Source organism: Podarcis bocagei (assembly GCF_964188305.1).
Source record: "Podarcis bocagei genome assembly, chromosome: 7".
NCBI classification, from domain to species: domain Eukaryota; kingdom Metazoa; phylum Chordata; class Lepidosauria; order Squamata; family Lacertidae; genus Podarcis; species Podarcis bocagei.
In genome coordinates this window covers 68,032,795-68,050,565 of record NC_138132.1, presented here as the reverse complement: position 1 = coordinate 68,050,565, position 17,771 = coordinate 68,032,795, and the positions used below count along the sequence as shown (strand labels likewise).

Below are 17,771 nucleotides of genomic sequence, written 5' to 3'. Positions count from 1 at the left end.
GTGGACCATGGGCATACCCAGGATTTTATTTTTTATTTTTTTGAAGGGGCAGTCAAAGTTGTTGCACTGTTTTTTAAGGAAATCAAGTTGTTGAGCTTTTCTTGGGAAATCACGGGTAAAAATACCCTGTAAACAGAAGATCGCAGGTAGGGTGAAGAGAAACCTTGGCAGAAGTAAGCACTGAAGTCCATGGAGCTTAGTGCCAGGAAACAAAGGAAAATTGTGATGGTGTTGAGCCCAATAGATAAAGTACGATGCATAGCTGCCCCCGGGTTCCTTCGCCTTGAGCGGCTGCCTACAGGCAACAATTTAACAGCATCACAGAGGCGTTGCTGCGAGAATTAAGCTGCACCTGTTGAACCTGTGCGGGGGGGGGAGGAGCAAAGGGAGGACCGCCAACCCAGAAAGTACCGTGACTTTAGAGCGGGAGTGGGGGGCGCGGATGAAGCGGAACCTCCCTGCGCCGGAAATTAGAGCCGTTACCCTTTTAAGACTCCCTGGCGCTGGGCGGGGAGGAGGCGCGGCCTAAGCTCGGGGCCACGCCCACCCTTATAAAAAGAGGCTGCGTCTCTTGTCCGCCTTCATTGAGCCAGGAAGTCGCGGTCGGGAGAGGTGCCGGGAGATGGCAGCGGCGGCGCGTGCGCAGTAACGACGCCGCGGGGAGACGGGACATGTCGAGCCCCGGCGCTGCCCTACGGGTAAGGGCGGGAGGCAGGCTGCGTGAACGGAGAGGACGTGAGGATTCGGGGACACGTGTAGATTTTTTTTGATGGCATCAGCATAGCCCCGGGCCGGGGCAGTGCGAGCGCAGCGGCGCCTCGCTGGGGCGGGCTGGAGACCTGGGGCGGCGGCGGAGCGCCCGACGGGGCTTCGCCTCTTCGTCGGTCAGATGCTGATGCTGCTGCCGCCGCCCCTGCGAAGGGGCTAGAGCGCTACCCGCCTGGCCCGCCGCTCGGTTCCCTCCCGCCAAGGTTGGCCGGGCTGTGCCGTCCTACCCGTCGAGGCAGCCTCCGCCTGCGGAAGGGCGGCTTAGTCATCCCCGCCCTGGAAGGAGGACCGGCGGCGGCTGCGGCGGAGAGGAGGGCGACGGGGCACCTGCCGCGCAGGTAGGGCGAGGGCCGTTGCCACGCAACCGCCCGGGCGGAGGCGGCGAGCTGCTGCCCGACGGGCCTCCCTGTCTCCTCTACCGCCTGCCCTTCGCTCCCTGGCCCGCTCCCGAAGGGCTTCTCCGGCGCACGGACCCGGGCGGGTCTCTTCCTGCCGCGGCAGGTATGCATGACGGAGGAGCGCAAGCCCGCCCTCCGCGCCCCCTCTTTAGGATCGGTGCCTTCAGCTGCGATGAAAACGTTTTGCACGGGATGCAGAGGAGAGGGACTCGGGGGACATCTAGGTCACGACGTCACCCCCCCCCCTTCTTGTGCCTGCGCGGTGTCAGGCTCCCTTGTCGCCGCCTGGCTGGGAAACTGAGGCACTGGCAGGGAAAGGCTGGTGGGGCAAACGGCAGCCATTGTCTCACTGGTGCCAGCCTCTGGGCCGGGGCAGAGGAGGGGTCCCTGCAGCGGGAGCAGCTTCCAGGGCTGCGCAAGGTGGTGGGTGGCAGCTTGAGCCTGCCACTGAGCCCCAGGCCTCCTCTGCATCTTGGGTTTCCATGACATTTTCCTTAGAAGCTGGTGTTTTCCTGTGATCCAAATGATAGCAGCCAAACATGAAAGTGGGAGCGATTTCTGTGCCTGTTTTCCCTGGCCTTGGAAGCTTGGCGCTTGCATGCGTGCCATTTCTTCCTAGGTGCAGATAGGGCTGTCCTGGTTGGTCCCGTTGGGGTGCCTGTTGACGCCGGTTACGGTTAGGATGTCTCTCAGCCCCTGCACATGTCTGCTTGGACATGAGCATCACGAAGGTTGCTGGACCTTACTTCCTGTGTAAGTGCATTGAGGACTACAGCCTTAAATCCCTAATTTTTGAAACATGGTGTTGCACCCTGGCTGCGCCTCAAGAGGTCTTGTGCACAATGGCCTTTAAATAGCTTGACCAGCATGCTACTTCATCTCTGCCTGCAGGTTTTCAGTTCTTAATATTTGCTGGGATGTGGTGAATTCTGCACCCCCGCCGTTTTATAGAAAGGCGCGTTTCGACAAGGCAGAAGGTAGGGTCAGTTCCAAGGGGGCAGAACAGTGCGCTTGAGGCCACAGGGCGTTATATCTGGAGATGGTTCTGCTACTGTGATGGCCCTTCATGCAGCAAATTCCCTTACTCTTGAGAAGGCACATTTGCTGAGGGGCACTGTTGATATGTGTACTTGTGTGCACTGCTTTTTGTGCTTGTTGGACTCCCAACTCGCAGCAGCTGGCATGACCAGTAGTCACTGAGGGATAATGGCAGCTGGAGTTCTGCAACACATTGCTGAGGGCACCATGTTGGTTATTAGCTCAGAACTATTCAGATAGGAAAGGGGGTGGATTTGGGGATTTAGTGTGTTCCACTTCCGTGTGCAGGAAACAGAGAGTGGTCAGCCTTTCCATCGGTGGGCAAAGGCCCCTCAGGACTGGCCACTAGCCTGCCCATGTTCTCAAGTGTGCAAGCACCAGGCTAGTTGAATGAGAAGAGACTTTGGTGTAAAATTGCTTTGCCTTATCTTGCTGAAATCTGCAAGGGGTGTGTGTTTGAAAGCAGCTGATGTGTTGAACCAGCCTCTATAGTTGGCCGAGGCTGATGGGACTTGTAGTCCAACAAATCTGGAGGCAGCAGGCGGGCGAAGGCTGACTTGTATCCTGGGCTGATCAATCTTGTTCTTTAATGGTTTTGATTCTGGTCAGTCAGAGGGAGAGGGAGGCATCTGACAACCCCCTAACTCTAAAGGGGCGAAGAATCTTCTACTGCTTCTTTGGCAACAAATGTGGAGTCTATTATCACTGCTGTCTAATGTGGGAGCTCTCATAAGTTGTCACGTCCAGGACACACACACACACCAAGTTTCTTCTTTAATTGATTTAATTTTTTAAAAAAATTCTCAGCTAACAATTGCATCTTCAGAGTCAATCTGACAAAGATGTTATTCCCTCGCCTCTTCAACCTGGAGGGTCCAAGTTGCATTTCTTGTGCAGAAAATACACACGTGCCACAATGCACTTCCCCAGTTTCAGTGTGGAGATGTAAGCATCTACAAAGCGGGTTGAGTTCTGTTGTGTCAGATATGCTATGTCTGTTCCAGTTCTTATCATGGGCCAAAGGTGATAAACTGGCCTCCAAACATCCTCTATGGGGGGGGGGGGGAGAGAGAGAGCTTTGTGCATCAGTGCTTCTCAACATCTGAGATGCCAAACTTCTGAGCTTTGGAGGTAACTTTAAGGCTCATATCACAGACAGGACAATTGCAGTGGAGATTCCTCCCAGAGGCAGGCCAGGGGGGAGATTTGAACCAGGGACTTCAGAAGTCAGCCTCTTACCTGTGCTTCTCCCTCCCAAGCAGCCCCCTTCCCCTTTCGGGGTCATTTCCAGGGGTACACACCATTGTCAGGGCCCATGTTCCCAGGGTCCTCCTGCAAGCAAAGTCCAGCCTTAACCCCCACTGTGCTCACTACTCAGTGCTGAAAATGCAAAAGGAAAGGGGGCTCTTCTTTCCTAAATAAGGGGTTCCTTGAGACAAGGTTGCCACCTTTACAGGCCACGGTGGGTTTCAGGCGCTTCTCAGCTCCCAAGAAAGAAAGGTCAGCTTTGTTGCCGTCCATCCAGCAAGAGATTCCCTCTTGGACTCACCAGACCATCTCCCCATTCCTCACATGTCCTCACCACCCCAAATCCTGGTCTCGCTTTGCTCAATTCTTCTGCCTCAGATGTAAGTTTTCTTTCTGCAACTCTGAGCAAACCCAGGGCTCTCTCTCTCTCATAGGTTCGGGGGGAGGGGGACCTACCAGAGTTTAGAAGTATGTGCAAAGTTCAGCGTCCATGTCGGGAGAAGTCAAGGGTTTAGGCCTTGTGGGCTTGTTTGGCGTGTGAGGATATCTGGGGAGCTCTTCAAAAGGCACTGCAGGGCAGGACTCCATGAAACATGAGTGTCCCTTCCTATGACAGCATCTTAGAGTTGGAAGGGACCCCGAGTGGCTGGGGAAACCCAGTCAGATGGGCAGGGTATAAATATTATTATTATTATTATTATTATTATTATTATTATTATTATTCTGTCCATGCCTCTGCAATGCAGGAGTCCTGAATGGGAATCGAACCCATGACCTTGGCATTATCAGAACTACACTCTAACCAACCAAGCTAACCTCAAGGGTAAATGACGTATTTGAGTCCAGTAATGTTATCTGGGTGCATTTTCAGGAGTTTCATGGGTGGTGTTGGTTGTTTTGCAGAATTTAGCTTTTAGTGACCGAATTTGTGCCTCCATTGTCAAACCCTCGCCATCATCTCCTCCGGTCTTCTTTCTCGGCTGCCTTTTGCATTGATCTGTGCAGCTGCCCCTTGGCTGTCAAAATCCCCTCCCACCCGTGCATTTCTCCCTTGAAAACCCAACTCCGCTCCCTTTGGGGTTTCTAGGGCTCTGCTCCTTCTGTGTCCCCAGGCAGTCGGATGTTTCTGTGGGTCAGCCTGTTCCATATGCTCAGTATGCTACATCTCTTCCAGCGTGCAGGAGACATGCCTTGTGCCCAGGCCCATAGGCCCACATGCAAATGCCCTGTTGGGTTCCTGAGCATCAGACATGTGGACCAGGACACACCTGCTTCCCCTTTCACAATCGCACCCCTCTGTGTGTGGGTGGCTTCCATCTGTGATGGGCTGCAGCCTGCAATAGCCCTAGCAACTTCAGGAAATAGAGGCTCTTGCGTATTGGGCAGGGTCTTGTTAGGTTTCTTGTGTTGCTCTGCAGAGGCAGGCAGTGTTGTGGAAGGACTGCTGAGGAGCCGGAAGGTATAGCTGGACAGCCCTGGGCACTCGCAGCTCACAAGACTTCCCCACCACTTCTCATATTTACTCCCGAACCTGAGCAAACAAACAATCAGGTTTTCTCTGGATTGACGTTTGCTCTGATTTATTGCTTAAAGATGAGGGCTTTACTGGGCAACACCGCTCAGACCTAGTGCCTAGGAAGTGTGGGCAAAGCAGGAATCTGCTTTTTTATTTTACTGCCTTCCCTTGACACTCAAAAGTGGCGAGCAAGCAGCCTTGAAACACTGCAACACCCTCCAGCATTTGCAAGCAGCACTTGGAGGGGAAACCACAGGAAATTATAAACGCAGAAATTGAGCGGCATCAGGAAACTGGTTTTTTCAGGCTCTCCTCACCTTAAGAGTCCAGGGGTGGGGGAACGGAACAGGAAGCCTGTTGAGGTTTGTGTTGAGTGGTGTGGCTTGCTGTGGGCGGCTGATCCCTTCATTATTTTAAAGAGTAGCAGGACTGAATAGTGGTACGGAGGGGAGGGGCTAGCAGGCTGCAGCTGCAGAAGCCCAGGTGTCTGTTGCAACCTGGAGCCCCGGATGTCCTGGCATCATCTACCTGTGAGCAAAATCCTGCAAGGCTGACGCCACTGGAGATTACGTAAGGGGCTGCACAGCACGCCTTTTATGAATTCTAGGAAGGACATGGTACGTGCTACTTGCCAACAGTCCAGTTTGCACTGGTGGGGGGGGGCGTTTCCTCTTCCCTCCCTCCCTCCCTCCCTCCCTCTCTCTCTCCTGGGTTTTATTGGGATCTCAGGAGCGTGTTTTGCGAAAGTGCCTCTGAGTTCAGCTCTGGATAAATCTCAACGGGAGGAGGAGGAGGAGGAAATGACGTCATGTGGTTGTCAAGCAGGGAAGAGCTGCAGGCTGGGTTTGATGAGTTGGCTGCTAGTAATGGGTCCCTCCCTCCCTCCCTCTTTGGAGATTTACTCATGATACTCGGTGGTTAAGCAGGCAAAATTAGGTTACCACTAGAGAGAAAGAGAAGCAGCAGCTGCCTCCACCTCCGCCTCCTCTTCCTCCCTGTGCAAAAGGCAGGCTGGATAAATGCAGCTCTGTGTTCCCCCGAGGGCAGCATGGCGCCTCTCCCGGCACCCTGGCTGAACCACAGGAAGGAATCCCGGGTTTTTTTTATCTTGCCAGCCACTTGCTGTGGCCGCAGGAAGGTTTCTTGGCTGGCTGTCCTCTGCCTGATTTTATTTTGGCTCTTCATGCAAGATTCCCAACCACCTCCCTACTTTGCAGATCTCCATCTACTCCTTTTATGCGTTGACAGGGCCTTTGAATATGTTTCATTGGACGCAAGCAGTTAAAACAAAAACCCAGTGCTGTAATAAATGCTACAGTACAGTGGTACCTCGGGTTAAGAACTTAATTCGTTCCGGAGGTCCGTTCTTAATCTACAACTGTTCTTAACCTGAGGTACCACTTTAGCTAATGAGGCCTCCCGCTGCTGCTGCACCGCCGCCGTGCGATTTCTGTTCTCATCCTGAAGCAAAGTTCTTAACCCGAGGTACTATTTCTGGGTTAGCGGAGTCTGTAACCTGAAAGCATCTGTAACCTGAAGCGTCTGTAGCCCGAGGTACCACTGTACAAGCAGCCAGTTTAAAGAATCCTTGAGATAGGTTTAGATTTCAGCTGACTCGCAAGTCATTCACCATTCATCCTGCCCAGTTTTTTCGCCCCCAAAGGGGACCTGAGATATGTGGCTTCCGGGAATGTCTGTATCCCATTGGTGGGAGCTGGTAGTCAGTGGTGTGGACTGGGAGCTGCCCCCATGACTGCCCTGAGGGCAGCTGAAGCTTCTCTGAAACTCTGGCTCTCATTAAGAGAGGAAAGAGGCAGTGGCTGGACCCCAGGGCAGGAGGAATTGGAATCGCCTCCTGGGAACCTGGCAAAGAACCTTCCTCCCTGTGCTGCTTTGATGCCGCAAAAGGACAAAGTTGTTATGGACTGACTGCCTGGACACTTCCTCCCTCCCCCCCCCACCTCATGTATTCAGAATTTGGACACACAGCGGCTTCCTTCAGGGCTTTCAGCCTTCACCTGACTGTGCGTTTTTGTGCTGCCTCACTTTGGGTCCCATTTTTGCATTTTCTGGGCCATAATCCAATTTGTAGTTTTGGCCTGGGTGCCTTCCTCTATGTTCCTTTGCTTTTACTGTCAGGCTTGTCATCAGCATCCCAGGCGCTCGTCAGAGTAGCAGAGGCGAGTCTCTGCCCCAAGGAGGTCACAATTGCAGGGAGCAGCCTCTTGCCCCTCTCTCCCTGAAGAAAGTTTTGTTTTTCCTTGCAAACTTATAGGCTGTTTAAAAGCCCTCTGCACTACCTGCCTCAGCGACAGTTTCCGCATTAATTTTGTGGGTAACTTGTAAATCCCACCCACCCATCCCCCACCATCAGAGTCTTTTCCTGGTTGCATAACTTGAAACTCCAGGAAGTGCACTCAGGGTACTAATTTTGTTGCCTTCTAAAAAGAATTAGGTTGGAGTAACTGGAAGCATTTGCTGCAAATCCCTGAACTGTGCCCAGAGCCATGGGAGCCCCGGATACCAGGTTCCCTGCACCCAGGGGGTATGCATGCTGTTATTTAATGATTTGAAAGCGACCTCCACATAAGGCACCCATATTTAGCACCAGAAGTCAGCTGCTGCTGCTGCTGCTGCTGCTATGATGATGATGATGATGATGATGATGATGATGATGATGATGATGATGATGATAATGATGAGAGCCAGCCTCAGCATCAATAATAACATTACCACCATCCTAATGGTGCAGCAGTAAAACTGCTAGCACACTTGCAAAGCTAAGCAGGGCCTGGTATGGTTTCAAACTGGATGGGAAACCGTGTTTTGAGATTGCTTTATTGTAGAGGGTTGGACTGGATGACCTTAGGCAGTCCCTTCCAGTTCTGTGATTCTGTTCCTCCATTTTGGTGAGCTTTGGGCTGACTTCCTTCCCTTTCTCTCTGCCCTCCCCCTATCCCAATTTGGCTCTTAGAGCATTGCGGGTGCCCCTTTCTGGTGGCTTCCATTTGTAGAAAATGGGTTTACGTCTGCTTCACTTTCTTTTGAGGAGGGAGGAACTGGGCCATAAAACCATACCCACCCCCACCCCCACCCCACCCACCCACCCCCACCGCAGCCGCCAGACTCCTGAAAAAGGCCAGGGAGTGGGAGGATCTTTCCGTCCTTGTCGATGTGCTGATGGCAGTGGAGGCTCTGCATTCCAGAACGGTTTCAAAACGAGAGCTGGTTGCACAACACCCCTGCGGGCGCTGCAGGGGGCAGGCTGGCACAAGGTGTTCTGTGCTTTCCAGGTTTGGCACAGCACACGGAGGGATTTTCATATAGCCTGAGCAGGAGGGTGCGGGTGGCCTGAGCCCCACAGCCTGGGGGGGGGGCAGGCAGCGGGGCCATTAACAAGTGTCCTGGGGAGTATGTCCACCTCTTGGCTTTCGCAAGATGGCAAATGGGGTCTGTTTGCCTGCCCCATCTCTTCAGGGGGTAGTGGAGGGAGGTTCTTATGTTTACTTTGGTGGGCCTGTGCCTTGTGCTGGAAACATACAGTGGTACCTCGGGTTCATTACTTAATTCGTTCCGGAGGTCCGTTCTTCACCTGAAACTGTTCTTAACCTGAACCACCACTTTAGCTAATGAGGCCTCCTGCTGCTGCTGTGCCGCCTGAGCACTATATCTGTTCTCACCCTGAAGCAAAGTTCTTAACCCGAGGTACTATTTCTGGGTTAGCGGAGTCTGTAACCTGAAGTGTATGTAACCCGAGGTACCACTGTACTTTATTTTGCAATATGCTGATATACCGCGTTTTGATGAGAAAGAAAGTGCCAATTTGCAGTGCCAAGAGGAGGAGGGGCAGGGAGCAGAGTTTGAAATTTTTGTACCTGTCTATAGGCCACTTATGGCCATGGGAAGATGCCCTGGCCCCTGGTGTCTCTACCGTCTGGAGGCGCATGCCTGGGGATCCTTGGATCTTGACTGTTTTCCAAACACTAGCAACGCATCCTGTAGAATTCCATCCGTTATTTTTAATCTGCACAATCGGAATGAATTTCGGGAACCGAAAAGTCGTATTGAAACATGGCTCCCTAATGGGGACTAGGCGTTACACGTTGGCGGCTGTAACCCTGGTTTAAGGAGCTGTTTGGCGCCTAACTTATATAGCTGATTTAAATATCTGAGCACTGCCAAAGGAGCGCTCTCTCTTTCTCTTATACCCTTCCAAACCCAGCATTATTTAAATCAGCTGGAGGGGGGGACTGGGTGCGGGTAGCAGTGCTGGGAAGCAGTCTGCACTGGGGATATGGGGAGCCGTAGCCACTTCCGCACTCCCTGAATCCTACCATCACCAAGAGGCTCCCTTGAAGCTTTAAATCTGGCCTCGGGAACTTGAGGGTTTGTGGACCAGTGACAATGGGAGCCAGAGCCCAGCAATGTCTAGATGTCCATTCGGGTTCCCCTATTACCCTCCCCTTTAAACAAAACACCAGGAGACCTGACAGTAGCGTTTCCTGCATATGTGAAAATGTTTGCCCACTCCGAGTGAGGGCAGTGCTTCCTGCTGTCGCTCTGAACAGGCTTCGTAATATGATCATGCCAGGGCTCAAATCATGGTGTGTCTGGGGGAGGAAGGGTAGCTCTCCAGGGTTCCCTCCCAGCCTTCACCCAGAGATGGCGCTGGGGATTGACGCAGGAACCTTCTGCACGCCAAACAGATGCTCTGCCACTGAACTGAGCTACAAGGAGGGCCTTTGACCTAGAATTGCTACACAAGCCAGCTTCTCCTTCCGCTGGCTGTTGTGAGCCTTGAAAAGTTCTTCCTGTGTTGACCCTGGACCTTTGTTGGCTCTGCTGCATGGGACTAACACACCCTTGTTTGTCTGTCTCCCCCTCTTTTAAAGGCTGCTGAAGTAGCTGGCTACCTGGCGAGGACAGTGGACTTCTGAAAGCGCAGACGTCAGCCAAGCAGCATGTCCACGGCCGGCATTGCAGCTCCAGAGATGAGAGTCCCCTTGAAGAGCAGCTTCCTCCACAAGGGGCAAGGCATTGGGAGCCTCAAGCCCTGTTGGGGAGGCCATTTTGAAAAGTGAGTCTTCCTTCAGGGAGGGTACCAGATCTTTTCTCCCACTCACATCACTTCCTTGCACGGGTATGGGCGAGTGATGGTGGTTGGGCCTTTTGCGGCTGTCCCTGCTTCACCTACAGATACCCTCCTTTCTCTCTCCTGGTGGAGTATCGGGTCAGGTTTAAGATGCTGCTTTTGACCTTTAAAGCCCTTTGTGGCTTAAGGCCCTCGTATCTACAGGACCGCCTCTCCTGGTATGCCCTGCAGAGGTCCTTAAGCTCCATGAATAACCATAGTTTAGAGGTCCCAGGCCCTAAGGAAGTCAGATCATCCTCCACCAGAGGCAGGGCCTTCTCAATGATGGCTCCGACCTGGTGGAATGCTCTGTCCCATGAGACCAGGGCTCTGCAGGATTTAACTTCCTTCCGCAGGGCCTGTAAGACAGAGCTATTCTGCCTGGCTTTCAATTTGAACTTAGCCTGATCTTTTATTCCCCTTCCTCTTTTTATGAAGATTACCTGCTCTGGGATCCCACAGCTAATTCTCCCCTGGTCTCCTCGCTGGCCCAAATAGGACAAATTTAGCCAGCTAGCCCTGGTGATCATCTAATGTTTATTGGATGGATTTCCCCCCTAAATTGATTTTTGACTTCTGAATTTATTGTTATTCACGTTTTATGCTGTTCTTTGTTGCATCAATTAAGTGTTTTAAATTTGTTGTTAGCCACCCTGAGCCTGGTTTTCTGAACTGGGAAGGGCGGGGTACAAATAGAAATTATTTATTTATTTATTTATTTATTTATTTATTATTTCAGCCCTTTCTTTAACATGGAGCCCGTAGCAATGGCCTACAATCTGAACTCGTCCACACAGCATCACTTAACGTCCATCGGTAGGTACCTGGCACCGCCGTCGACCTCATATTTATTTGTGTTGCAGCTCAGAGCTCTTCACTTGTGACTCCCCCTCCTCCTTCCACTAGCAATTTGGTTCCTGAAGATACCTGCTTTTTTTATTATTGAAGAAGAGGAGGAAGGTTGGCAGGCAGCAGAAAAACCAGCAGTCTTGGCAGCCAGAGAACTGGAGTACCCCATGCTGTCTTGCTTTTAATAATAATAATAATAATAATAATATTAATAAACAAAGTAAACCAAGAATAAGGAGCATAAAGAAATATTGTTACAGCAAGTTGAAGGCAGCATTGCCATCGAGTTTGTTGTTCCAGAAAGTTACAAAAAAACCCACACCATTCTTTCCATAAACTTGTTAGGACAGTTTGTATACATTATTTTGTAATAAGTAACCTTAAGCATAGTTATTACAGACCAAATCGTATCAGTCCATTCAGATATACAGTGGTGCCCCGCAAGACGAATGCCTCGCAAGACGAAAAACTCACTAGATGAAAGGGTTTTTCGGTTTTGCGTTGCTTCGCTAGACGAATTTCCCTATGGGCTTGCTTCGCAAGATGAAAACGTCTTGCGCTTTTTTTAAAAAGCCGCTTGAAGAGGCGCAGCTGCGACGGACCCTGCTTCGCAAGACGAAAAACATCGCAAGACGAAAAGACTCGCGCAACGAATTCTTTTCCTCTTGCGAGGCACCACTGTGGTAGGAGAAATGGTTTTTGCCCGCATTTTTTAGCTGCAATCTTAGCAGCGGTTAATCGGGTTTTGAACACTGTTTCTTGATCGTTTACTGGAATAACGTGTTTTAGATAGCAAAGCAGAAATATTTTCGGTTCCGAGGGCATATGATGTATGATATTCTAACACATCGGAGATACCGGCCTGAACGGATTTCCAGGGTATTTCTATTTGAGAGCAGTTCCAAAAGCTGTGTATGTGAACTGCTTTATTTAATCCACGTCTCGCAGCATTTATCCGATCCTATCTATAGTTCAGTTTATAAGGTGTTAAATACTATCGAGCAAAGGTTTTAAAATAGTTCTCCTGAAATTATATTAGAACGGAAGTTGTCCGAAATCCAGTTCCATTCTTTCCTGACCGTTCTTTGATCTAAATCCTCATATATGTTATAAATATTATATGCATGTATATCTAGATCTGATTATATACATGTGTGCATCTGAGTGCACAATTGAGGCTGAATGGCTCTAAGGCTTGTGATACCTCACCCAGCAGTGCTGAGAGGGATGGAGTCAAGGAGGGACTGTGCCTGCTGCTTTTGCCATGTCTGTGAGGCTCCCAGAGGCACCCAGTTGGCCACTTTGGAGGCTGGGCCCTACTTGGGCTCCATCCAGCCCCTTTTAATAGAATTGCAGAGTTCTCAGGGGACCCCAACGACCATCTAGTCATCTAAGAACATGGCAGAGGAGGCGGGGTCTATCCATATCTCCTAGCCAGTGGGGCCTCCATGTTCAAAAGCAGTCTACCAGTCTCAGTAAATGCCATGTGCTGGCAATGAACAGCCAGGTGTATCTGGCTTTCTCCACTCCAGCAGCCACGCTCTCCCCCCCCCCCCTTTGAGGAAACTTGTGCATGAGGTGCCCTGTGTCTTGAGATTAGCAACTCACCCTTCTTTCCCTCTCCCTCTCAGGCCACATTTCAGACCCTGATCCGGCACAGAACGGTGGCAGCGACAAGCCCAGCCCCAATGGAGAGAGGCCAGAGGATCGCGGCCTGGTCCCCGCCTTCGGCAGACTCTCCCTCGCCGCGTCCAATGAGGCGGCTCCCCCAACCCCCACCAAGGGCGGGCCGTTCTCCTTCCCCCCGGCGCCTCCGGGTGCCGAGCGCAGCACCCGCCCGCTTCCCCCACTGCCCATCCCGGAGGATTTCGTGCACGACGACGTGGACCGAGAGGTGGAGTTCCTCACCAGCTCCGACACGGACTTTTTGCTGGAGGAGTGCAGCGGCCCTGCCTTCAAGCCCGCCACCTATGGCAGGCGGAGCTTCCGGGGCTGCGGACAAATAAACTACGCTTACTTCGACGCCCTGGCGGGATCGAAGGCGGAAGAGCCTCCCTCCGCTAAGCAGAGCGGGTGTCCGGCCGGGGTCTGTGCTGCTGCTGTTGCTGCTGCTGCTGTTCCTCCACCACCACCTCCTCCGGCTCCCACGGCGCATCAGCTCCATCGCCGGTTGCGTCGCTCGCATTCCGGGCCAGCCGGGTCCTTCCACAAACCGGTGGTGAGGGTCTCCAGCCACTTCCGCCGGGCGTCTCCCAGCTCGGACGACGACAAGCCCGAGGTCCCGCCCAGGGTGCCCATCCCGCCCAGAGTGCTGAAGCCTGACTACCGGAGGTGGTCCGCCGAAGTGGCTTCGAGCGCCTACAGCGACGAGGACAAACCGCCCAAGGTCCCCCCGAGGGAGCCTCTGTCCTGCAGCAACTCCCGCACGCCCAGCCCCAAGAGCCTACCCTCGTACCTCAACGGGATCATGCCGCCCACCCAGAGCTTTGCCCCGGACCCCAAATACGTCAGCAGCAAAGCGCTGCAGCGGCAGCACAGCGAGGGCTCGGGCAGCCGGGTGCCCTGCATCCTGCCCATCATCGAGAACGGCAAGAAGGTCAGCTCCACCCACTACTACCTGCTGCCCGAAAGGCCCCCCTACCTGGACAGGTACGAGAAGTTCTTCCGGGAAGCAGAAGAGGGCAGCAGCCTGAGCGCAGAAGGGCAGCTGCCGCCGTCCCTCTGGCCCGAGGCTCCGGAAGGGGAGGCAGCCAGCCTGGCCGGGATGCTCAACGTTCCAGTCAAGCGCAAGCATTTGCCCTGCATGGTGTCTCCATAGGGAAGAGGGAGCCTCACAAGGAAGGAGGCATCGGGGAGCTGGCCACAGGCCTTTCGAGGATGAAAAGGAGGGGCAGAAGCCCAGTCCTCCAGCTCCCGGAGAGGAGCAGGGGGGAGGCCCCTCTGTCTGGTGCTGCAGCCGCTGCCTGCGTTGGGCTCGGCTGCCTGGCCCTGGCGGTTCTGGTCCAGGAGAGGACTTGGAGGAGGACTCGAGCGTACATAGCCAGCATTGGCCAGTTGTCATTCAATATTCTTAGAGCAAACTTGCATAAGTAGGGAAAGAATTGCACTCTTGCTAACAGGACAAGCTGCTTCGGCTGGAAGCAGAAGAGAAAAGGAGCCCCATTCAGTATTCTTTTTTCTGCACAGTGGTGGTCACAGTGTGTTTCCGCCCCCTTAAAAAAAAACCCCTTTCTGCCAATATTTGCTCTTCTCCCACTGGTGGGGAATCCCAGCAGGAATTATCCTTGCGGTGGGAGGAGATTGGGGGGGGGGGGGCGAGGGCGGCAGGGAAGTCCACCACCCATTTCTGAGCTCGCCTTAGTTTGGATGGGCCGTTCCACATGTTTTAGACTTTTGGTCTGGGGTGGGGAATCTTGCCCCCGGTTCCTAATCTCCACCTACCCACACCCGGCCACTCGGATACTTGCCACAATTCAACTGGTTCTCCTTTACCCACAGCTTCTGGCTTTGATGAAACCCGAGAAGGACTTTTGTGCGCTAGCTTTTGTGGGACTGTGTGTGTCCTTGCAGTTGGGTAGCTGGAGCTCAGGCTGAACAGCACCCTGGGTGAAGCAGCAACCCCCCCTTTCCCCACCACCCCAATATTTTAAAAAATGGGACCAACTTCTGTTCTCCAGGTGGCGTTTGGAGTGTTTATGCATAGCAGTGAGGCGCAAGCTGGTCTTGAGTCTGTCTTGTCCAGTGTTCTGCAGGATGGTGGAAGAGGCTGGGCATTGCCAAGTCCTCTTTGAAGGCGGCCCAGCCAGGGTTGGTGAAGGGTGTTGCCGTCTCTCTCCCCACCCCCCTTGCACACTCGCACGCACACCCACACACTTCCACTTGTTCCCGCAGGCCCCAGGGGGACGGTGCTTTCTGGCCAGGGCCCGGCGTGGCCTTGGCTTTTTCCTGGCGGACGCAACTGCGGTTTACAGTGTAAAATAAAGTTCGCTTGGGAGTTGCTGTTGCCTCCCACCCCTCTGAAACCGTCTGGGAAGCTGACTTGGTTCTAGTACAAACTCTAAATGAAGGCAATGTTCACATTCTGGAAATAATATTGATAATAATGCACTGAGAGAGGTCCTGCATCAGGTGTACAGTATTGAGGAAGAATGACGTCGTTCACTTTGTATTTTGGAATATTTCCGTGTCTTGGATTTTAATAAAGTTATAATGTACTTATTTATGATAACACCACCTCGGCTGCCTCGTCTTGTGTGGGGGCTCTGCTTCCCTTTCGCAAAAGCGGCAGAGCAGCGAGCTCTCGCCGCCTCCACCTCCTCCTCCTCCCTCCTGGTGCATTTTAGGGGTGCGTCTCCTCATCTCCCTGCGTTGGCCAATGAGAAGCTCCCTGGAATCATGCTATGCAGCTTATCAAGATTGGGCAGCTTGCCACCGGTGCTTGGTTTCCAGAGCCACCCAGCACGTGGGCAGGCAGGATGTACAACTCCCAGGGTGTTTCTTGACCTGTCCTGCGTTGTAATTGTGGTTTCTGGGCTGGTGGCAGGGGTTGACACTTCCCAGGACAGCTTGGGTGGGCAAGCCCTGAAGTCTGTTCCCTACCCCACAAAGCCTCTCCCTGGCTGGGCTTGCTTTGTGAGAGCTGTGGGGCAGGTGGAAAGCCCTGGGAGATGGAGGGAGAGAAGGGGGCAGCAGAGGACTCAAGCGGAAGGAGGAGGAAGCCCCTTCTCTGACTTTTAAAGGAACCCCATCTCCTTCCCTCTGCCAGTGTGACTTGTGCCCATGCAAATAGGGTGCAGCCACATTAATGCTGCTATCATCTGTTTTGGTGCTTGGAAGAATTCTTCTCAAGCATTTTGAGTCCTGCCCAAGGGGTTGACATCTCTCCTCACCCCATCCCCGAAGGTGCAGGTTGATTTCCGTGAAGCCTCTTCTGCCCCCACCCAGGCAGTACATGAAACCCTCCACCACCCCCTTTCTGAAAAACATTTCCCTTTTTCCTCATTTTCTATTATCACTTTTTCTGGAATCAAACTGGGGATGTGTGCGCAGGGGCCGATGACTAGATGCCCTCTGAGCTACTAAACTGATGTCTTAATTTTACTCATAATGAAAACAGGCATGTCTTACACGGCTTTTAAAGAAGAAATCTGTGTATGCAGCCTAGGAGCATTTTTGCCACCCAGTTATTAACACCTTGAGTACCTGAGGCTGTGGAAGGCATCGCTGCAGTGCCTGTAGACAAACTGCTTTGCAACCTTCAGCCTTTCTCAACCTGTGGGCCCCCAGATGTTGTTGAACTACAACTCCCATCACCCCTAGCTAGCAAGGCCAGAGCTCAGGGATGATGGGAGTTGTAGTCCAACATCTGGGGACCCACAGGTTGAGAACCACTGCTAGCTGCATCTCCACATAGTTAGGGCTGACTCCCCTTGCAGGACTGATGAGATCTCTGCTCAGCAGCTGCCTTCAGTTATCAGTGTCTCTTGAGGGAAGGCCACAGACAATTTAAATGGTGCCAGAGCAAGGTGGGCAAAAGACTATGTGCTGTAGATCCAACTCCCAAGCATTTAATAATGGCAATACCAAAAACCACACAGTTGGGCTGGTGGAATTGATAGGAAAATCGGGAGTTGATGGTCAGAAATGTGTGTTGTGTGGAAGGATGCTCTGAGCTGTGCCTGGTTCTGGTACTCAAAAAAATAAATAAATAATGGGCTTAGAATTATTTAATTCTAGGTTTGTGTTTTCCCCCTTGGCTCTGGTGCAGGGTTTCCCAAACTTGGGTCTCCAGCTCTTGTTGGACTACAACTCCCATCATCCCTAGCTAGTGGTCAGGGATGATGGAAACGGTAGTCCAAAAACTGCTGGAGACCCAGGTTTCCCTGCTCTGGTGGGCGGATATCTGGGTTCTTGTATGTAGAGGTTGAGATTTGCAGGTTGAGGGCAGAGCCACAGATGCACCAGCCCATGGGCAGAAGAAGGCTGACCTCCCCTGTCCTAGCAGGTTGCTGTGGTGCCCGATTTTGGCCACCGTCTCTCTGCCTCGCCCTCCCCTTCCTGCTTGATGCTGCAGCAGCACTGCCATAACCGGTGAGCCAAGGAGGCTCGTCCTGCTCCTCCTCCTCCTGCTGCAGTGCAGGATGTGACTTGTCAGGCCTCCTGTCTCGCTTGTGCAAATAGCTTCTTGATCACTTACTCAGATACTCAACAGCGAGGGCTTGGCGCTGCCTCAGGAAGGGGAGGTGGGAGGCAGAGGTGCTCCCCAGGAGGTCTGAAGGAGGCCTCCCTGTTAGAGAGGAGAGCTTTCTGTGGGTGGGTGCTAAGGAGATGCCCTCAGTGGGCTGGCTCTGCAGGCAAACTCCGCCAAATCTTGCTGCTTGAAGGTCCTGAAAACCCCAGCAGCAGATGGGTTGTTCTGTCTTTGATTTGCCTCCAGGCCCTCTCCTCAGAACCACTGGCCAGTTGGTCCTAAGGCACCCAGAAGCAGCAGTTGACCTTCAGCATCAATGTGGGGGAAATTGGGCCAAATTCCCGTGGACAGGCCTTCTGCCTTCTGAGAAATGGAGGCTGGGATATTCTCCTTGACAGGCATTTGTTTATATGAGAGGGGAAGTGGTGCAGAGACTCAGGAGTAGCACAGACCTTGCCTTGTCCCTCCCCCTGCCATATTTGTGCACCCCCCACCCCATTCTGCAATACGAGAGAATGATCCTATCAATGTCTTTCTCCTCTTCCTCAGTGCAGTGCTTACCTGAGGTTGCTTTCCTTTGGAGAAGAGAAGGGTGCAAACTTAGGTTGTCTCTGTAAAGTTTGAGCTTTCCTT

The 17,771-nt window shown here is 52.7% G+C and overlaps 1 protein-coding gene across 1 annotated transcript; it reads left to right on the top strand.

The window, feature by feature from the left end:
• Window positions 1-590: 590 nt before the first annotated feature.
• Window positions 591-15,178, top strand: ERRFI1 (ERBB receptor feedback inhibitor 1). The gene is made up of 4 exons (XM_081201586.1): window positions 591-698; window positions 9,861-10,045; window positions 10,839-10,915; window positions 12,580-15,178. The coding sequence occupies exons 2-4, from the start codon at window positions 9,930-9,932 to the stop codon at window positions 13,764-13,766; spliced, it is 1,380 nt and encodes a 459-aa protein (XP_081057712.1). The 5' UTR covers window positions 591-698; window positions 9,861-9,929; the 3' UTR covers window positions 13,767-15,178.
• Window positions 15,179-17,771: the final 2,593 nt, after the last annotated feature.

Coding starts and splice junctions, on each gene's coding strand:
- ERRFI1 (XM_081201586.1), top strand. CDS start 9,930: ATGTCCACGGCCGGCATTGCAGCTCCAGAGATGAGAGTCCCCTTGAAG. Junction 10,046..10,838: donor TGGGGAGGCCATTTTGAAAA/GTGAGTCTTCCT, acceptor TTATTATTTCAG/CCCTTTCTTTAACATGGAGC. Junction 10,916..12,579: donor GCATCACTTAACGTCCATCG/GTAGGTACCTGG, acceptor TCTCCCTCTCAG/GCCACATTTCAGACCCTGAT.